The sequence below is a fragment of the Sylvia atricapilla genome, chromosome 6 (genome assembly GCF_009819655.1).
Source record: "Sylvia atricapilla isolate bSylAtr1 chromosome 6, bSylAtr1.pri, whole genome shotgun sequence".
Classification (NCBI taxonomy): Eukaryota; Metazoa; Chordata; class Aves; order Passeriformes; family Sylviidae; genus Sylvia; species Sylvia atricapilla.
Genome location: NC_089145.1, coordinates 50,477,184 through 50,499,352, shown reverse-complemented (window position 1 = coordinate 50,499,352; position 22,169 = coordinate 50,477,184). Strand labels below are relative to the sequence as shown.

Here is a 22,169-nt window from a genome sequence, read left to right as displayed (position 1 = left end):
ACTACGTGGGAAAAACAAACACTCCTGTCTGACTCTTACTACTAAATTTAACTCGTTTAACAGCGAGAACCTAACAACATTCAGCTTTCTTAAAATCAGTCTTGCTTTTATTAGAGATCACCAGTAAACAAAGGGATCACCAGCAAAGCCCAACAGCTGGTGTCCTACCGACTACATTTTCCTAAGCCCAGGCCAGGCTCCCCTGCCCTGCCCTCGTGCCATGGATACATTTGGCAAGCCTGAGCAAACCACATTTATTCAGGGCTGGCATTCCCAGGGGCAGTTCATTTCTCAAGAGGATGAAGTAAGGCACAGCCCTATTTTCATATCTGGTCACAGAGCCAGCAGGGAGCTGGCAGGCTGGCAAAGCAGTAGATAGCTGTCACATATCTCTCTGGTGACACAGCTGCCTTGCTGAGATGAACCCATCGCCTAAAAAACTGACACTGCAACACAAAGCAGCTGGGATCTTCTCCACCTAAAGCTGCCAGGCAGCATTTTGGGAAAACCTGAAGTATTACAACAGAAATTAGGGGCTGAATGAACTCTTACAGCCCACCCACGAGTCAAACAGCTAAAGCTTTACTTTCACTCAGCAATCTCCACTCAACAGGTATATCTGGATTTCTTCACAAATCCACCTGTCATTTGTTGCCCAGAATTAAACTTAAAATCTGCTTTGCTGGAGGGCAGAAATGTATTTTTAGTAATGAATTTCCCAAGAATCTGGCTTTCAAAACCTTTTTTGAAAGAAGCAGCTTGACTTGCAGCAAAGTACTGCATCACACCTGGTGTTTAGATGCAAACTCACATGCCCCTGTTATTTCTGTCCCAGTAATCAGGCAAGCAGGATAAAAAAAATTCAAAGTGAAATAACACATAAGTGATGAGGCAGCTGTCCACATCAGGAGCCCAGCTCTTTTACCCTGCCACCCCCTACTCTCTACATGCATGCACATGCTGTGCTTTCAAGCAATCAACACTATCATGGCATGGCAAATCCAATTCCAGATTAATCAAAGGCCCTCATTAATAGGCTTGCAGCAGGAAGAAATCTCCAGCCAAGCACTGAAAGCCATCTTCAGGACTTTATAAAAACAAATGAGTTTTTAAAAATTCTTGCTCACCAGGTTTTTTTTGTTTTTTTCTGAAAGCTTTATATAGGGCAGAAACATGCCTTGCAAGACTTGCCTGACTTGCATGTAAGCAGTAATTGCATTGCAATTTCTGAAGTTAAAATCAGGGAAAAGTAAAGGTCAGTCAGCACCTCTCCTGAGCGCCTTGCTAAGTCAGCATACACAAATAAAATTACAATCCTTCCTAAATTAAACAACCTTGGGCTCTCAGTACAAAGCTTTTGCTTTCAAGCGCTCTAGTCACCATTAGAAGCACTGCTAAAGCTGCCTAAAGAGGGGGAAGAAAGGCCCAATTGTGTATAATGGGAGAGTTTCCTACTCCCTTGTGCTCATGCCTCCAACACTTCATTTCTGAGACATCACCGGCAGTGATGTTTGATCGGAAAAAATGCAAACAAATAAAAACCAAAGCCCCACCAACTTATTTACCTGACTGCTTGAAACTAGTAAACATGCCAGGGCATCTCTCTCTCTAAATCACAAGAGATCAGACAAAATGCCAGCTACTGTCACTGCACTCAGCCAGCCTGGATGCTTATCTTCCTTATTTCCATAAGATCTTATCATTCACTCCTTGTCCCCAGACCACTGTTCAGTTGCTCCCTCGACTTTTAAGACCTCTTACCTCCTCAGACACAGCTCAATAGCCAATCACTAATATTTAGAGTTTGCACACACCACCTAATAAAACTCTCCTAACAATATAACTTCATAAACTCATGATTAAGTATGACTCGGTTTTCTTGTTTTGAAATAAGACTATTGCATACATAATTCTATAAACGTATTAGGCAACAGTGCAGTTTAGTCAAACCTGCAGCCAACTCAGCTGCTGTTCCTTGATAGTTAGGTCGGTCATCTATCTCTGTGCCAAACACAACGATCAATTTCCTACATCTTGGAAGGCTGCAAGCCTGGATCTCAACGCTCGTACTTGAGGCTCTAATTTGCAGGAAATAATCTTTTTAAAGTGCAACTATTTAATTTCAAATGCTGGAAATTGTACCTTCTCTTTACAAAAGGCTTCTATCTATCCCTGCTAACATTTTACACCACTAGTTTGTTATCTCCATGTGCCGGCTGATCTGGGTTCTGTTCTGAATCAAGGATTTTCACTGACTTCACTATTTAAGCCCCAGTTCACAATTTTCCCTCGTGGTAATATCAAATGAAAAGAATTTATTTTTTTTTTTACCTTCTCACATGGAGCAGTCAGGTACCAGAAGATAACAAAACTTGACAATCTGAGTGGGTGAGGCATTGATTGTCAGACTTAATGTTATTTCTCAAGACTTTAAAGGAGTCTAATATGAATTCTTCATTTAAATGGTGGACTAACACTGCAAATCACCGGTCGAGCTTCAATTGATTTCAGCCACTTAAGAGAATGCACTGCCAAAACTGAGTGACTTCCAAACTATCCTACTCTGAAAGTCAAATATCTGTCCCCACAAACTCTCTCAGATTTACCTCAGAACATTTAAAATAAAACACAGAGAAAACAGAAAACAGTCAGGCTCTGCTCTCAGGCAGCACAGTAGATCAACGACAAGAAAGGATGTGGTTAAAAACATAGCACAAGTCCTAACAACGATTCATTTCGACGTTAGGGTATTTTCAGCACACCATCTCTGAACCAGTTTGTAAGTTCCCTCAGCACATGGCCTTACAGTGCCGCCGGAAAGAGGCAGCACTCAAAGATTCTTCCAAATTATGTATTTAGTATCAAAGTTTACACAAGAGCAAGCAAAGTTCAGAGGAAACCCTCCTAGCAAAGCTTTATATGATACTGTACTTTCATTTCCTTCTTTGTACTTCCACACACCTTCCACCGTAGCATTAACTAAGACAACTAGGAGGAGGAGGAAAAACAAAAAAAAAAAGGAAAAACACACATATACCAGGCAAAAAGATTAGAAAAAGAAGTTAAAGAATCATGGAAGTGGATTGGTTCGGAGCTTTTTTTCCCCCGCTGTTTTTTAATTTCGAAGCGCGACCGAAATGAACACCGCTCCGGCCGCAGGCCGCCCTCGCCGCCGGGGGAAAGCCGCGGGCCGGAGCCCCGACACCCGCGGGAGCGCCCGCCGCCCTCACACCCCACTCACATCTGCAGCATGATCTTGTTCAGCACGACGCCATCCACCAGGTCCATGTAGACGCCGAGGTTGTCCTGGTCCCCGCTCCCCAGGTCCCCGAAGGTCTTCACCTGCCGGAGGAAGAACAGCAGGGTTGGGGGATGGCGGGCGGACGCAGCCACCCCCGGCAGGACAGGGCTGCCCCTCGCTCCCCGCTCTGCTCACCCAGGTCACTAAGGGGCTCTGCAGGAAGAGCTCCAGGAGCTCGGAGACGGTCACGTCCATGTCGCCGGGGCTCGGGCGGCGGCGGGAGGCTGCGGGCTGGGGCCGGCTCACTCGGGAGACAAAGGCGCGGAGCCCATGGCCCGCCGCCCCGCTGCCCGCCGGGCGCTGCCTACAGGGCAAACAATGCGCGGCTCATCGCTGCCCCGCCCGGCGCCGGGGGCACACGCGGGGCCGCTCGCCGCGCTCCCTCCTCCCGACGGCAACAGGCCGGTCTTCCCCCGCCGAGCTCGCTCCGCGGCTGCAGCAGGGGTTCCTCAGGCAAGAGCGAGCCACGCCGGGAGAGGGAGGAGGCTTAGCCGCCACAGCAAACGCCCGGCGGCCGGGAGCAGAGGAGGGCAGCTCCCGCGGGACGGCTCCAGCGGCTCCAGCAGCCCCACAGCCCCGCCGCTCCGCCGTCCCAGTACCTGTGGCGGGGCGCGCCCGAGCCCCAGCAATTAGAGCCGGGCGGCGGCGGCGGCGTGACGGGCAGCGGCCGCGGCCAATGGCAGGGGCAGAGGGGCTCGGTGCCGGCCAATGGGCGGCGGCGCCGGGCGGCCGCGGGGGCGGGCCGCGGTGTGGGGTCGGGGCATCGGCCGCACGCGGCGGCGGGAGCGGCCGCGGCCTCTGCCCGGGCGGGCCCCGGAGCTGCGCCTCCTTCCCGCTGCGCCTCTTTCCCACTGTGCCTCCTTCCCGCTGCGCCTCTTTCCCACTGTGCCTCCTTCCCGCTGTGCCTCCTTCCCGCTGCGCCTCCTGCCCGCGGTAACCGCGGGGATGGGCGGCCTCGCCGGGAAACCCGCCCGCGGCGCCGGCCGGGGGCGGCTGTACCTGCCGGGAGCCGCCCGGCACCGCGCCCTCCGCTGGGAACGGCGCCAGCGCCGAGCGGGAGCGCGTGGGGCCGAAGTTTACCCTTTACAAAGCACGACTTTCCCCGCAAAGTGCTTCTCGGGGGCGCTTCCCGAGGTGCCGCGTAAACCCTGAGTGCAGCTCAAAGCGCTCGGAGGGAAGACTCGGAGCGAGGCGAGCGGCGCAGCCTGTTGCGCTCCCGCTCGGAAGGAGCCGGAGCAGGTGCCCGCCGGGGGCCGGCTGTTCTCCCGAGGAGCAGCACTCAGCCCGTCCTTAGTTAGGAAAATAAACAGTGCCAGGTGATCTGCGTGATTGCTGCTTTATTTATCCCTGGCTCAGAACCTGCAGATAAATAGTTTAGTCATGGAGCTGGCCGGTGTAAAGCGCGGTGTCCCATAGTGGGGCTTGGTTGTGCCAGGGGTTCTGTTAGACAGTTTGCTCTACTTTTCACGGATGTCGTTTGTCTCTGATATTTACCAGTCTCTGCATCAGCCACTCCTTACTGCATTCTGCCTGGTTTTGGTTCGAATCTTGCACGATCAGACAAGACATTTGAAGTTCTGGGTATTATTAACCACCGACCTTGGATACGTATTATTGGTGAGGGGGTGGGTACACGTGTGTTTGTGCATCGGCTGCGGGAGACATCTGTTGTTGTGCCTGAGGGACCAGAGCAGTTTGCAAGCAAACTATTACTAAATGACAGACACTGGTGTTCATTGTAGAGGCCTGTTTGTCCCACTAAAGATCGGGTTTAATGATCTGCTTCATGAGGATCCTTATTTTTAGGCAGCCCTGTAGACAAGGACGGATAACTCCCTCTTGCCACCCTGGGACTTGTGAATTGCAGCTTGTTTACGAGCTGTTTTGCTCAGTTTCTTGAGAGGATGTACCAGGAGGACGCAAGTGGTTAAATTAACCCTTTGTTATGTGAGTCATGTAGTCCAGTTGTTCCAGGACCTGGAAAGAAGGAAGCTTTGCAAGCAAACCATCTGTTATAGTTGGATGGGGAAATAGGTAACTTTTGAGTGTAACACCCATGGACAGAAAAAAGATGGTTAATAGTTTCTCAGCACTTCAGAAAGATGGACTGCCATACTTTGATTTCTTGAAGCCTTATGATTTCCTGTTTTGTGGAAAGATTTCATTAAATAGTCAAAGCAGTTACTGCAGTGCTTACAACAGATGCGAATGTTCATCAAAAGAATCAAAAGAAAACAACTTAGTATGTGAAAACTATACGGGCCTATTCACAGAAGACAGAACACAGATGCAAGAATGCTTTCTCACTTTTCACAGCGTGAATGCAACTCTATTGTAGGACAGACTCCTGAAAAGAAGCAACAGCTGCAGAGTCTGATCCAGGTGTTGCCAGCAGTGAGAGAATTGAAAGGGAAGGCGCATCATGGAGCACGGATTTAACCCCCAAATTTATCCAGGAAACATTCCTGAGGGTGCTGTTAACTGCCAGATGCTCACGCGTTGTTCAAGGTGCCTGCCTGTGTTACAGGAGATATTTGGCCTCGGGCAGTATGGAGGCGGGGGCTGGAGGCTTATCCGCAGCAGCAGGACGGCCAGGGCCCGGGAACGGGCTCGGGAACGGGATGGGGAATGCGGCGGGCGGGGGCCGGGCGCCCTCTGGCGGCGGCGCGCTCCGGTCGGATGCCGAAAGCGAAGCGTTCGGGAAATGGCCCTTGGGTCGCGTTGAAATGCGCGGGGGGCACTGAGGGAGCCCGGAAAATACCCATAAACTGCTTCGGCACGCCTGGGGCGAGGGGCACGCGGTGTTGCCAAGGGCGGCAGGCCGCGGGGACGCCCGCTGGAAACGCTGGGGGGCTGCGAGGCTCCAGCCCCCGAGCCGCGGGCGGCGGGCAGAGCGCAGCCCCGGACCGGGAACAAGGCCGGGCTTGCCGGCAGCTCCGCCGACAGCAGCCCTGGGCGCCGGCTGCGGAGGGCAGGCTGTCTGCTTGGGGAAAAGCCTGCCTACGAGCCCCCAGAATGAGTGTAGAGGGTTTCCCCTCGGTAATTCTGTGGGGAGTCTGTCAGCCCCAGCTGGGGTGTGTGCTTCCTCCACATCCTCTCCAAACTGTGCTTTAGCATTTATAGTGAGAGCGCTTTTATTCACCCGCCTTGTGTCCCACCAAAGATACATCTTGTAAAACCTCACCTACCTACTACAGGTCAAATCCTTATTTCTGATGGCACCGAAAGCTGCCGCCTTCCCAGAGCAGATAAAATAAAACAAATAATAACAAATATATTCAAAAAAGTTCACATCCAGATGTACAAGCAATTGCATTTAGAAGTCATTCTTCTTACAGCATAGCAATGATGAAAATTTGTAGTATTTAAGTTTAATGTGATTTGCAATAATTTTGTTTCGATACCATTTCACATGATCAGCTTTTAACTAAGAACATAATTATAAAAGAGTTAAAGAAGCACTAGAACTGTGATTTAAGACACCTGCATAGGTACAAGCTACTAAAGACACCAGTGTATTTAATGCCTCCATTATCATCATGTCTATTTCTAAAGCACTTTTCACACCCACAAAGCACTCGATTTTCAACGACACAGACTACAGAAGGAACTTTCTAAGCTCAAACATTTCCAAATGTTCCTTTAGGCTGACTGTAAATGGCATAATTCACCCCCCTCAGACTGTCCCCTAGCAACGAGTACAACCATCAACAAAGCTCCACCATTCATCTGCTGTCTGAAGTGTAAGTTGCTGAGGGATGGGAATAACAGAATTCATGAGGTTACAATACAAGAGTTAAACTCATGGTAATCAGGAAAGAGCTTTTTCTCCTCCTTGGCTTGGGACCGTCTTTAAGCAGCTTTCTTGTAAATATGACTTGACTGTTCATCAACCAACTTCTCAGCTACGGAGCAAGTTTGCTTTAAGTAGACTCTGGAGCTGTAAACAATGGGTGCCAGGAGAAAAACAAGGTGGTCAGCAGATAGCTTTGGTCCTCGTGTTATTCCATTCTGAAATGCTGTTTTCAATCTTGTTCGTTTTGGTTAGACAAAGGTGGTAAAGAAATTTGAATGAGAGTAAAAAGAAACAAACCTGTATGTGCTACCAAAACACACAGAAAAACCCCAGAAGTATTTGCTAATGTGCCTTGGATCAATCTGAATGCGGAGTGGGGGGGAGGCAGGGGGAGATGCTGGTGATTTACAGTCTGTGGCTGGTATCCCAAACATTCAGAGAGAAATTCCCAGAAAAAAAAACTTTAATTAACCTTTGGCACATGTTTGTTCAGTGCTGAAATTTAGCCAGCTGCTTAGGCTCCTGAAGAGACTATCATAATACAAAATCTAAAACACAAGGAGAGAGACTTTGGGCAGAATAAATATCTCATAAACCTTTGAGTCCACAGAAAATAAATAGAGTCAAATACACAAGGCAAACTAAGTTAATACAAACAAAAGATATGGGGAGGAGATGAAGGGGCACCAGCGGTTTATGGCTCTTTGCATGAACTTGAAAGCAAGGGAGGAGTACTCAACATCCCAGGCAAACACAAAATGGTAACATAACATTCTTGACTTGAACCCTTCAGAGAAGTAATCAAGGTCACAGCATTGGAGGAATGCTCATGGGCCTGCAAGCAGAGAAAAGAAATTAATTTTAGTTAGATTGATAACCAAAAGAGGGGCTGGAAGCAAAGGCTGGTCCTAGTGATCTAATGCAGTGAGCTCAGCAGGGTGTAAACTTCCTGTCCAACAAATCAGGAAAAATGTCCTCTGAAGCACCAGCAGCAACGGTGTCTGGCAGGTTTTAAAGACACAGCAGGTCCTGGTTCGTTGAGAAGGTGATTACTGAAGAGAATAGTGGTGTAAAGGCTTGGGCACCTTACCCAAAACCTTGTGTTCTCATCAGGGCAGGGAATAAACCAGGCAGAAGATTGCCATGGGGTATATTCTCAGTTTCTTTCACTTTGTCAGGAAGTAAAAGAAGAACTACGTCAACAGCACTAACTGGGAATTATGAGACAAGAAAAAGAAGGACCAGTAGGACCAGACTAGGACCTGTTATTGACCACTTTAAAGAAAAATTAGAGACACACAGAAAGCACAGAATGAACTAAAATGTATTAAATAGAACATATTTTGATTGTATTTTATTAGTATGAAAAATATTTGAAGTAGTAGGTATCAATTCCTATCAATCATAACTAGAAAATGTCCTTATAAAAACAGAATGTGATTTTGAAGGTCCAGCACTTCAGGGAATTTTAGGTTTTCAGACTGTTTTGACACTAGTTATACCAGAGGGTATCAATATCTACATTTATGACACTGGGGGTGAGGTAAAAATAATAGGCAAGCACAGCCAAATGTTTTATAAGCAGCTTTGGGAAATACTTAGGCTGGCTAGAGTTGAAGGGTAAATTCACATGGAAGGAAAACACTCCAGGGAGAAGTTAACAAAGCCTCAGCAGTGAGGCAGATGGCAGCAGGGCTGGGAGCACCACCTCTGATAGCCACCAAGGGCAGAGCCATGTCTTGGAACAGTGAACAACGTGGCAATGAAAAAGTTTGTGTCCCTGCTACCTGCTCAAATAGCACTCCAAATTCACTTCGGTGTGCAAGAGTCACAGATGTGGGAAGAAGAATTTGAGGAACTAATGGAAGACTCCAGTTTTGAGGGGTTGTGACAGAAGGCACAAAACTAAGGTTGTCCAGTGATAGAGTTAGATACAGTTGTTCTAAAAGAATATGATAAAAATTGGTGGTCAGTACTTTATGTATCATGTACACTGACCTAATGTGCAGAAACACAGAAGGTGGCTTTAATTCTAGCTGAATTATAGAACAGTTTAATGTTATTTAGAGAAGGCCAGTGTGGACAGAAACTGACTTTAAATCTCATGGACTTGACTTACACCCTTAGAAGTGAGACTTTTTAAATTACAGATGATTTAGAGAATTATTTGCATTTTAACACTGGTATTTCACAGATGCTGGAGTTACTGCAGACTCACTGCAGAACACACAAGGACTCTACTGTGGTGACAATATTCTTCAAACCCCATTTTTTAATTTGGGCTATTCACATCTCCTACCTGTCTTTGTACTCTGATGCAAGACCTGTAGGCAGTTTATCAATTAGTGTAACTCTGTTCTCCCATCACTGATGCAGTAGCAGGTGGGGTATCCAAAGAGCACAGAGAGAATGAGACATGTTGTAGTGATACAGCCTCTCTTCCTGACCTACATCAGCTCCTAGCCATCCTTTGCTGTATATTTTACAAAGGCCAGTAGGATGCTGCAAGCTGCCAGACACAAGAGAAAAGACTAGATTTGTCTAAAAACTTGGGAGCATGACCTATGGGCTCAGGGATGTATGTACTTCCAGAAGGAATGCTCACTCACACTGGCCAGGGAATGCTGCTGAGCCCTCTCAGGTGGGCAGCCCACCTACCGTATCTTGAAGCCCATAATTTACACTTGCTTAGAAGATCAGTTCTATTCAGCCCAAATCATCCCCCATCTGTATTACAGATGTGCATTTTGGGAGCACAGTTCCACCCAGTACCAGATAATTTCCAGGTCTCAACCTAAAACACTAACAGTTGTTCCCATGGAGCCATTTCAGAGTCCTGAGACAGATACTGTACATCCCTGGGACATTTCACAGTGCACAGCAAGGCCACTGATACAGATCTAAAGTCACTGTAAATCAGTGCCAATTTCAATCATTTGCCAGTAGCGTTCTCCTTTTTTAATATTACCCACTGGTTTATAGATTATTTTTACATTGTTCATACATACAATTGGCATACAGAAGATGGCATCTTCCCCCTTCCTTTTTTTTTTTTTCCCAGCAGTCTACAGGGTTTCATTTCAGCTTTCAATTGTCCTATGAATTTATAACCCCCACAAGATTCATACCCCAGTGAACATGGTTGAAACTAGAGTAACATCTAATCAGATCTACAAGCTCATCAGGTAGCCAGGCACTGATGAAAATCATACAAGAGAACCACAGAACAGAACCACAGAATATCACGGGTTGGAAGGGACCCACAAGAGTTGAGTCCAGCTCCTGGCTCTGTACAAGAAACCCCCAAAATACAGTAAGTTATGCCTCCCTCACATGAATTAAGGCATTAGATTATGGCTCTAATTGAAGGTGGGCATTACAGGCCCACCTGTAATTACCACAGGAGGTTTTTGTGGCAACTTCTCTTCTTTGAATGCTTACCCAGTTTTACACATAGGCTGTGGATGACCCATCTTGAGAAGTCTCCTGCTTTCACAACTTACCTGGAATGGGAGTTGATGTCCTCAAGGCAGGGGAACTGCAGTGCTGCTCTGCCATTGACAGCACTGCCCCAGAATGCCTCTGCAGCTGTAGAACAGTTGAGAGAAGTAAGAGTGAACTTCAGTGGCCACTCTACAGATCACCAGGAAACATCATTTAGCAAGGCATCCAACTTCACTGTGCTGGGTTGAAAAGGCAGCTGCTTGACTAACAGCACCACAGCAGCAACATGAGAACAAAGCCCCATCAGTTCTCCAATCAAACATCTCTGCAGGGATGTAAAAACACAGGCAAGCTCGACCTGAACAGTTCCATCCTTAGTACATTTAAAGGACTGGGCCTACTCGGCACTTAATTCCATGAGAACACAATGCTTCACCTGGGCTGGCTGTGAGAGATGAAGGAATGAATAGCTTGGTCTTTGCTGCCAAGCAGGCACATGACAGACAGCTCATTCTAGAGGCAACTCACCCTTTAGATACACCAGAGTTTAGATCTTTTCACCTTCATGATAGGAGATCTCTTTTGTGGTAATGTGCACTGTTAACCCAAATACAGCCACACTCTGCACACATTAGAAAAAAAATCTGGAAATATTCCAGATCACCTGGAATTAGTTTCATTAGTGTGGATTCCTTGAGGGACCAGGTATGTTCACATACATTCTGCCTGGTATTCCCAGTAAGTCTAGGCTCAAAGCTTGGAATCCTTGATCCAAGGATCCAATTCCTTGATCCAAGGAATCAGCATCAAGTCTTTTAGCCACTGAAGGAATAGAGGGGCCATTACAGATGATACAAACACCCTGGCTCTTGTCTGTAAACACTGAAGTGTTTGCCCTGTAAACCATACTTCAAGACACAGTTAAAATGCAATTAAGATGACTGAGCCATGCTTAGTACAATATACATGCAGCTGTCTTGGGATGAGGACAAATGGTTTGAAAAAAATCAGCCCAAAGAAGGATCTAGAACAGAGTACTCTTTCCTAACATCATTTTTCCACCTATAAATTCAAACCCACTCATTAAAAAAATTTTCCATCACTTCTCACAATCCCAGTATATTTTTTACCCCTAAAATACATTTCAAGATTTCCATGAATACAAAAGTGAACATCACTGGGCAAGAGTATACCCACCCTTCATCTACTTCCATGAATATATTATTTCAGTGCAGACATGTCCTGTCAGGCTATGAGCATTAGGTAACTAGGAAGACAGCTATCTATCTAACCACAAGTTAGACAGCATTAAAGGACGTACAGCCTAATGTTTTACCAGTGTTTTAGAGCTTTATGAAAATATAAAAAACTTCAAAAAGTTCTTGCTTTCATTATTATTTCAACCAAGCCCAGTAACGTCAGCGTAATACTTCTTCTGTTAAATGAAATGCTTCAAAATCCAAGATTTCTACAAGTATTATGAAAGTATCTGAAAGTCTGGAAGACTGCAGCATCAAACACCACAAGATCCGAGCACTCAGTTGCTAAAGGAACAGAATAACGAAAGTGTTCCCTTGACCATCTCAGAACGGTTTCCTGGGATAGAGCCTGGAAGACTTGCAGATGACTGTATGGATGAATTTTGAGAACTTTAAGCTCAAGAAAAGTTTGACAGCTTGAGCTGGATTTAGATTCTGGCTAATTAAAAAAACCTGCAAAATTGCAGATTTCCTTGTCACAATGTCTGCTCTGACAGCAAAGTTGCAAAAATCAAGTTTCACAGTTTGTTGAAACATGGGGACTCAGCCTGCGGCAGCAGATTGTGTCTAATCCTGTAGTGACCACGTGCACAACTCCTAACCTCTGTAAAAATTACTGCTGAGAACTGCCCTATCACAGACATTTAAAATACTTTGTAAATCTCAACCTTAGAAAGTGATTGCAAATGAACTCTTAGAAGAAAAGATGGCTGATAATTTCTCCCTAATGCACACTCTTATTTAAATCCAAACTGGTTGGTATGTACTCACAAAGCCCAAGCACTGAAGCTTTGCCTTTTGTGGTTGGCACAGAACCTGCCAGGCCATCCACAACATTCAGAAACAAAGTGCTTGTCTACCCTTGGGCCTGATCACCTGTGATCCTGCCTCAGATTCTCATTTCTCTTATTTCTATTTGTACTGAAACATTTATGTATTAAGCATCACGATTGTTGCAACAGTGGTGCTTTGAATGCCCAAAAGGAAATCAGCTCTTGAAAACAGATGTAAGAAAGGGTCTCTCTTTTGCAAAGGAACTGAACAAGCACCCATTCATAGGAAGCACTGCTGTGCAAAGCCATCTTCTAAGAGGAAGCAGGATATAATGCCTAATTTCAAATTAGTATTATTTAGGCTTTTGGGAAAAGGAGGTGGTCATTGATTTAGACCAAGTTAATTGCTGTTTTTCAACTGAGTATTAAAATAAATTTCAAAAGATGGCGTCCTTGTAAAGAGTTTATTCTACAACCATCTTTTATTCACTAAAATTGAATGTATTCCAAAGGGAATCAGAGATTTTTAAAAAATACCACTAATGCTATTTTCCTTCAACTTTAATTATTTCTTTTTTATTTTTCTAAGTCAAATGAGTCAGTATATTAGTATTCCTAATTCATCCATCTTACATCTTGATGAGTTAGTTACCATCAGTGTTCTGCATTATGAAATTTCAGACTCTTTGGAATACTAATTTCCTATCTATAGGTTTAAGGGTTTTTTTATTTCATCCTATTTCCCTGATTTTTCTCTCAACAGGTGCTGCTGGAAATTTAATATAAAACAGTAAGTCACAAAATAGTATCGCTTTTATGCACATTGTTGCAATGCTTTTTTCTCCAATAAAAACTATAGCATCTTCCATAAAATCCTCAGCATATTAAGAACTGTGATGCAGAACAAAATTACACAGTGTGAAACAGGTACCAGCACAACAGTGAGATTATATTACATCAAAAAATTTTAATGGTCCCAAATATATACTCAACAACTAAGCATACACTCAGGGGGGCAAAAAAAATTATGACACAAAAGTGACCACATCTAGAATTCCACTCAATCTTTAATCAAGAAGGGACAAACAAATCCCCCACCTCAAAAAAAATTTCTGCAGTTTAAAGGGCAAAGGGAACAGATTTTAAAAAAAAGAGGAAACTTTATATTCGGCCCTCCCCCGCAGAGGTTTTTAGAACCTGTTGTAGCTTGAGTAAAATGTTCAGAATGTACGATTTCAAAGGCAGGTCTCTTTTATACAAAGAAACTGCTGGCATTCTTAACTAGTGAAGAATTATGGCAAAACCCGCCTTTTCTTCAGAAGTCTCATACATGGTCCAAGAAAGCATATTCTGATTGTAGCAACTGACCAGCCAATCCAGAGTTCCACTAACAAAACTCCTGCCCTGTTGGCTTTTTTTTTTTCCTTTTTTCTTTTTTTTTCTTTTTTTTTTGTTTTGTTTTGTTTTCCATTTCCTTCCCTGAGAAAAGGGCAACATGTGGTCCAAGCTGGAGAGCTCAAAGGCATAAGTCTTTCCCCTAAATGAAGTATTTCTCCTTCTTCTGCTCCTTTGAATTGGCACTTGATTGGCAGAAATCCATTTGTATAGGTTGATCTGTGTCATACACAGTAATTCACAAAAGATTGCTGCTTTGCTGTGGGTTTGTTTTGTTTTTGGAAAAAAAATCCTTCCCCAACTGGTAATGTTCTTCAGCAGTTGCCATTATGATGACTCAAGCTTTGCTTTCTTTGACAAAGGTAAAGTTTCCTCTTTATCTTCATCTTCATCATCCTCTTCATCATCATCAGGATAATCTACAAGCCCAACGAGGCCTCCCTACAAAGACAGACCCAATTATTATAAGAAAGAGAATGTCTGTACATCAGTAATTCACAACTGCATTGTAACATGCTGTTTGCAAAGAATATTGCCATACGCATACTGGTTCCGAAGGTTTTGAATAAACGATGCAGAACAAAAATAAATCCTTCAGTATGAATGAAAATGACACTATCTGAGAAATGCTGAAATTAATAAATCCAAAATGGGGTTTACCTATTCAACTGGAAATATTTCCAGTTGAAATTTAAGTAAAGCCAAAAAAATCCACACGATTTTGCTAAGTGTCACTGCAGCTCCATGTGTAAAGACAGTTTATTTTTACTGAGCACAGCTGACTGCATTGAGCAATCTGGAAGCACTTCAAAAACAAATGCAGAATACCCTTCAATTTGAATTTTTGAATTATGATACTTTTAGATCACAGTAACATAACTGAATGACGTGTACAGGTTACAAAGTTTAAATAACTTGTCAGCTGAAAATGAAAATGTATCTAGAATCATTAAAAACTCTCTTGTATTGTGAATAGCCACAAATTTAAGATTAGGCAGTTCTGGACCCCTGAAGAAGCAGCATGAACTTCTGAAATTTTCCCTAACTATGTTGCAATTTCTGAAGTTTAACCAGCATTTGACTACAATGGCAGGTGTAGTCAAATACTTTACTCAAAGGTCCTATTGCTTATTCAGGTGCCTAATAATGGATACCCAAACCAGAACATTTCAGTCAACTGTATACCAAAATACAACTTGAAAAAACAATTCCACATATTCTGTACAGTCACATGCACATAACTGAGTATACACCTAAAGCAACAACATCAGGTAATTAATGAAAACAATTTCTACACTGTTTCTAGTTTGTGACTGTGGCACCTTTTACTCTGAAAGAAGATAAGATACCTTCTGCCTGAATCCACAAGTGTTTTTCAGTGCACTACACGTTCCCCTTTGTAACCTGAACATTTCTCTTTTGTCACCATTACTTTGAATTTGTGGAGTCAATACTGTATCCAGTATGTTCCATATGTAAAGGCTCCATTTCAGACTCAAAGAATTACACTGTCTGGGAGAGAAAAACCTCAGATAGACTGAGTGGATTTGCAAGCCAATTCCACCCCTTTTTAAAAGCACTTGACTTAACTCTTGGGTTATGCAAGGAGTTTCATCCAGAGATGGATTTAGAGGAAGTGTCCTTAGGTTCTTCCACTCTTCTGATCCAGGTGTTTTCAAGAGAATGCAATCCAAATACAAACTCTTAAGCCATGATGAGTAGGAAAAAATACCCCCAAACCCTAAACTCTCATTTACCTTCACTAGAAGTTAGATGGACAAGCAGTATGGTAACATTACAAAACAAGAATAAATCAGTGTTATTCCAAGACTACCTGACGACTGACATACAAACCTCATCTTTCAGAAATGGAAACTCTTGTTATGAAAATAAATTCTCATTACCTGAGCTGCACTGTATCAACATTACCTTATCTACCCCGCTGTGCTGGGAAAACAGCAGTCATTCTACTTGCCTGACTGAGTTCAAACATTTTTATTCAAAAATCTGATAAAATCCAACATTGTCCTAAAATGTATTTAAAAATGCTAGTTTTGAATACTCCCTCCACGTTACAACATTCTTTTAAAGTGGCCTCCTTCTTCTACTTCACAATGTTCCAAATCAAAACTGTAAGTTATTTCAAAGGTAAAAATGTCACACTTGGGTATTAAAACTGTTCTGGCTTACAGCAATCACCACCCAATGAAATTTATTTCTTCCACACAGGTCAGTTTATAGAAGTCTGAACAATACTAAAATGGCGATAGTAGAAATCCTTAATGGATATGGCAGGGCATTGTGGTATCTACTACAGTTTGGCTGTGTTTCCAAGATATTTATTTTTACCTGTCAAATATCCCTGTGCAATTTAACATAAGTACAGTGTTGTCTGTATTTCACTGTAAATATCACTGCTAAGAGCAACTACTAAGCACTGCTAAGAGCATGATTCCTACTTGAACAGTCTGGGCACTAAAAGAGCTTCTATTTCTTTCATATACAGCCAGATCTCTTTAAAAATGCTGAAGGCCAGACAAGAAGTAGACACAAACCAGACAGTCCACTACTGCTTAACTTGTCAGGACTTAGACAAACTTCAGGAGGATGCAAAAGCAAATTCTTACTCTGCAACAATGAAGTCCTCCAACCACTCAAAATTACCTTAGTTGTAATAGCTGCCATCTGAGATGTGCTTTTAGAAACTGATCCAGGTGAGCCAGGGGACCCTGGAGACCCAGGGGACCCAGGGGATCCAGGCAGGTTACTTGCAGAAGACTGGCTGGTAAGGTTAGATTTTGTACCACTGGAAAAAGAGAGCTTGAAACTCGGGCTCTGACGACCTGAAAGGTTAGTTTTCAGAAGAACTTCCTTTTCTTCACTCTCTTTCACTAGAAAAAAAAAAGGGCAATAGTAAAACAGTATTATTGAGTGAAACATTTAATTACAAACACTTCACTGTTTGAGAAAAGGCTTAATACTTCATATGTAATTCAGTTAAGTGAGTCTTTTTTCCATACTTCTGTACCACCTACCAGCCATTGTTACTGGCCAGGAATGAACACTTTTGTTCTACCAATGGTATCACCTGAACATTTATGTAGAAAAATTTTAGTTATAAATATTATATATATTTAATACATAACACTGAATTATTACCCAAATAAAACACAGAAAAACTCGACTATCAGCTAAAGATTTTAATTCAAATGCTTTAAGAAATCTACAACACATTTTGTATCATTCTGCTTTTAAAGACAACAGAACTTTTTTTGAAGTGTCACCTGCCACAGTGATGTTGCAATTTCAGAATAGATACATGCAAATCCCTCACTGCAGTAAGACTAAATAATACAAGTTATGGCATTCACCTTCTCATCACTTACATTTTTTTCTTTCCATGAATTTACTGATAGGGTCCATAATATCCTCATCATTTTTAGGCTTGTCAGAAGGGGGCACCACTGCCTCTCCATCTTCCATATCATCCTCATCTGTATTAAACCACATCTCCTCCTCATCCTCCAGGGTTCTTGCATCCCTTCTGTACCTGTGGTTTCTCAAAATGGAGCGCATGCTGCAGAAAAGTAAGTTTTAAAGTTTAGATTCAGAAATCAACTCATATTAATAATAAAACTGCTACTTGACACTCAATGATAGCTTACACATCCATACACTGCAGAGCAATAAAAACACCAGCAAACCATTCCCTAATGTGAATTGTTGTACTTTCAATGCAAATATCATTAAAAACTTCTCTGTATAAAGAATCAAATAAAGCACAACTCTGCTAATAGCACATTCAGGGACCTTGATCAGTATAAAGTTCTGTAGCATATAAACACCACTATTAAAAGCAATTTTAATAAATCTCACTTAAGTGCTGCATTCAGGCTTGGTTTACCAGTTTGCACTGGTAAATAAAAAGTTGTAAAAAAAAAAAGTTTAGAAATATAGACTTATTCTCTGAAAATACTTTGCAACTTGTTAGTATTGCGGGTCCAGCAAGTCTAAAAAAGGTAATAAAAATCTAATTTAAATATGGCTCCCGTTTTAAGCAGATACATTTAGGAGAAAGCTTTCTCCCTCTGCCACATCCACCTGTTACAACTTTTGGTCATTTATCAGTATTTTCCATTTTTCAGAGCCTTGGATATGAACTGTTACCTCTCTCTCCCTATTGATCTATTATCAATGCTGGTTTATCTCAGCCCCACCTTCCTTTCCTCTTTATCATAGTAGCAGTATTATGGTCTTGGAGCAGAGGGACAGGGATGTGGCCCTTGAAGAATGGGGAGGAGAAGTGGGAGAGACATCAAAAACATTTTCATTGCTAGATGTTGATTTTAACAGTCAAGTTTCCAACAGCATCATGAAACTCTTGATGAAGCACTTCACAATTTACTGGATGAAATTTCATGTTTTTCATGAAGTGGCTGTTACTGGGATCAAAATGTTAATAATACAACCTAGACATTTGCATTACTGAGTGCAGGAAAAAGCCAGAAGGGAAAAATTAGAACATTACAAGTTATTGAGTAAAAATGCTAAATATACTTAAAATGATAAATCTAATTATAAGTTGCTTGCCAGCATTATCATACATCTATACATACTGCATCATTTTACATTTTATTTCAACTCAAGTTCTGCTAGCAGCACAGAATTATGATTTAAGTGGAACTCTAATGAATACTTTTGTGGCCAGTGCCAACAACATGTTGGGCTTCTTCCTCAATGAGCTATGCTTTGCTAAAATATGTAAATAGATTATTGTTATTAGTGCATTTTATTATTTCTGTGTTTTCACTTTAAAGATCACATGCACTGTGACAGGACTTGTGCAGCCACTACATAAGATGTATGAAGAAGGTTGAGCTACAGACCTCCTGAAGCTCTATTTTCTGTTGGATAAACTCATGCATCACAACCACTTTGCTCAACTTGAGCCACAAAACCCCCCAACTTTACTTGCTATACTGGATAGAAATTATTGAAGAAAGCAGCTGGGTGTTCTTTCCCACAGATGCATCAATATAAGTAAGAATCACAGCCTTGGATTTCACAGCTGTTTAAGTGATAAGCTTAGCTGACATAAGCCAAAATAATAACATCTCACTTTTAACACCATCGTACTCAACACTGCAGATCCTGCACATGCTCTTGAAATGTTTAATGTTTTAAAATAAATCTACACTTATAGTCTCATTTAAATTGTACAGCTCTCAAGTTTAAGTATTAAGAAATCTTGTGGCAGAAAATAAAAGTCAGAAATTTCAAGATATCCTAGCAGGACTAATCAGAATTTTATTGTGTTTTCAAACTAATTCAAGACAGCAAAACAAGAGCAGATCTTGCTAACAATTCTTTAGAGTCATCTGATCACACAAGCAGTCATTTTGTCTTAATGAAACTAGACATAGACCAAAACTAACTGGAGCAAAAAGGCCTAAACTTCCTCTTTTTATACTCAACTCTCAACTTTTTAACCCTGGCCAACTGTGTACTAAGGAAGGGAATTTTTGCTCTGGTAAATAAATGGAAGGAGAAATTCAAGCTTTGCATCAGATTGCTTTTTACTCCATCAGCAACTCTAACTGGCACAAAAAAGCATTCTCTGAAAACTTCTTTCTATGTTCTATTCCTCAGGCATTTTGATAAAGCCTATCTGTCTACTCCCACAACTAAAATGGAAGGAAATCTGATGTGTAAATTTTTGAAGGAAAAATCCACAGAATGGTAATTCATAACTGAACAGTCTTTCAAATCAACAGTGGAAATCTGTTATTTAAACAGATCAACTTAGTAGAGGTACTTGGTAGGCTTCCAGCCTCATTAAAGTACTGCACATAAGTTTAAGATACAATAAATTAGCATTATGACTGGGGGTCCAGCAACTAACATTTGCTGGAAGTTGGTCAAAAGTCTGTAGCAACATATTTGAAAATCACACTTTTAGTCAAGTAACTTCAGCAAGGCTTGAGACACAAGCAGGAATCTAAATTATCTGCAGTTCCCAGTATAACATAATAACCCACCAACAGTCTGATAAGAGAATTAAAGCATCAATATGCTATTAAGAGCATTTAGTGTATTTTACCTGTCAAGTTTTGGATTATCTTGTCTTTCCCTTTGTTGTTCAAATCGTAGTTTTAGTCCTTTGAATGTCTGCACATAATCTACATCTTCCAGTGCCTTCCAGTAATTTTCAATTACATGTGCTGTTAACGATTTTATATCTTCCTATAGGAAAAACCCAAACATAAAGTGACTTATTTTCATTCAAATTAGCTTATTTAATACAATATAAAAAGTATCTGAAATGAAAATGCCATAGCAAGCACTGTATTAATTAACTTATGCAAAAATGAGTATCATGCATAGAAGTGTAATTAAGAATCTAGAGCCTCAAGTATTTGATTAGCAAAACAGCATCAATTTTCTAGCAGTATCTCCTTCAAAACACTACAGAACCTAAAGCCTGATAAAAGCTGTATCAAACACAATCCTAAAATGTGTATCCACTGTAACTGAGAGAGAGCAGAGTGTGCAGTCCTTCAGGAACAGGCTGCTCCAGCAAGGGTCCCCTGTGGGGTCACACGTCCTGTCAGTGAACCTGCTCCAGTGTGGCCTCCTCCTTCCACAGGGCCACAGGACCTGCCAGGAGCCTGTTCCAGCACAGGCTTCTCAAGGGGTCAGAGCCTCTTTCTTCAGGCATGCACCTGCTCTGGCCTGGAGTCCTCCACAGGCTGCAGGTGGATCTCTGCTCCACCACAGATCTCCAGTGGGCTACAGGGGGACAGCTGCCTCACCATGGACATCACTACAGCTGCAGGGGAACCCCTGCTCCAACCTGAGCCAGTGGCACATTCATCTCGGAGCCAGCTGGCATTGGCTCTCTTCAACACAGGGAAAGCTTCCAGCAGCTTCTACAGAAGCCACCTCTTTAGCCACTGCCACTGCAAACCCAATACACCACTGTACAAGTCATGAGCACTTATACAAATGAACTTTTTTCATAGCTTCAAAACCAGTTTTCAATCAATTCTTCCATGATGATCAGGGCATCTTTTTGAATTACCTTGACTACCAACTCAAAGAAGAAAGAGGTGATCAACACTAAAGATTTCAAAAGGTGACAGTGGATGGTGGCTTACTCCTCTACAACTGTCTGCACCCTAGCTTGGTCCCATTTACAGTCTGTACAACATCTTGTCAGAATCTGCATGCAAACAACAGCATGGAAATAGTACTGTGCAGACAGTCAAACTGGCTTGAATATCTAGGAGACTCCTTCCTATGGAAGGAACTTGGTAGTACTTCATTAAAATAATCAAAAGAGATTGATATCTCTTCTGTGCAATTCCATATTCCATTAAATTGATATTACAGAGCACAGCTAAATTTGATGGGTTTGCAGCAGTAGTTTCTAATTACACTCCTGTCATAACCAGCCCATCCAATCTGCATGATGAAATTTGATTCGTGCTGCCTTTGCAAATCTGTAAATACAGTAACAAGTGAATTTAATCTTCAAGTAATGATACTGTTTGAATATAAGAATGAACATGTACAAATATGTAAGACTGATAAGAAACAAGGTTCATATAAACACAGTATCGTATGGTCCTGTTATGATAGCATAATTTAGGGCAAAAGCAAAAACAGAAGTCATCTTCAATTACAAGACTAAACAATATATAGTAATTATCTTCAGCATATAATAGCACTCACCACTCTGATAAATTCAAACATCTCTATTATGGCAGAGTTCATCAGATTATAACGGGAACCATTGTTTAGAAATGCTTTGACCACGGGTTCAAACAAAAAACTTTTCATTATGTAACGGTTGTAGAATTCATCCTTTAGCCCAATTATCTTTCTCTTGAAACGAAGGGCACCTGGAACACATGTGTTGTCAAAAGAGGTTTTAAATTTAAAAGCAAAATTGCAGAAACTACTCAGCATTAGTTAGGGCGATTTACAGCCTCAGTTCATATACAGTGACACATTCAGTCGTTTCCTGCTTCTCAATAGTCTTAACTATACTGTACTATCATAAAGAAATCCTCCATCGTAACTATGTTCCTCTGTTCACTGAAGAATTCATGTAGTATTGTTTAACTGTAATATTACTAATATAAAAATCTATTGTCGATTTTTAAAACCACATGGTAAAGGTAAAACATCTTCGCAAT

At 42.2% G+C, this 22,169-nt stretch overlaps 2 protein-coding genes and 1 long non-coding RNA gene across 4 annotated transcripts in view; all 3 read right to left on the bottom strand.

Moving 5' to 3' along the window:
• CCDC88C (coiled-coil domain containing 88C) overlaps window positions 1-3,586 on the bottom strand; it is a 95,513-nt gene extending 91,927 nt beyond the window's left edge. Inside the window, 2 exon segments of the mRNA XM_066321920.1 lie at window positions 3,242-3,342; window positions 3,437-3,586. Of these exon segments, the coding sequence (XP_066178017.1) occupies window positions 3,242-3,342; window positions 3,437-3,496 (161 nt within the window). The 5' untranslated portion in view covers window positions 3,497-3,586.
• Window positions 3,587-6,588: 3,002 nt separating this feature from the next.
• On the bottom strand, window positions 6,589-10,883 carry LOC136363230 (uncharacterized). The gene is made up of 2 exons (XR_010743939.1): window positions 10,601-10,883; window positions 6,589-7,932 (listed from the first exon to the last, which is right to left on the bottom strand). It is a non-coding gene; the product is annotated as an uncharacterized lncRNA (long non-coding RNA).
• Window positions 10,884-13,520: 2,637 nt separating this feature from the next.
• The window catches only part of PPP4R3A (protein phosphatase 4 regulatory subunit 3A), a 41,659-nt gene continuing 33,010 nt past the window's right edge, over window positions 13,521-22,169 (bottom strand). For both annotated transcript variants that reach the window (XM_066321911.1, XM_066321912.1), the window contains 5 exons: window positions 21,703-21,872; window positions 20,069-20,211; window positions 17,355-17,545; window positions 16,633-16,859; window positions 13,521-14,409 (listed from right to left, as the gene is read on the bottom strand). In XM_066321911.1, the coding sequence (XP_066178008.1) occupies window positions 14,296-14,409; window positions 16,633-16,859; window positions 17,355-17,545; window positions 20,069-20,211; window positions 21,703-21,872 (845 nt within the window). In that variant the 3' untranslated portion in view covers window positions 13,521-14,295. The remainder of the gene's footprint in view (window positions 14,410-16,632; window positions 16,860-17,354; window positions 17,546-20,068; window positions 20,212-21,702; window positions 21,873-22,169) is intronic.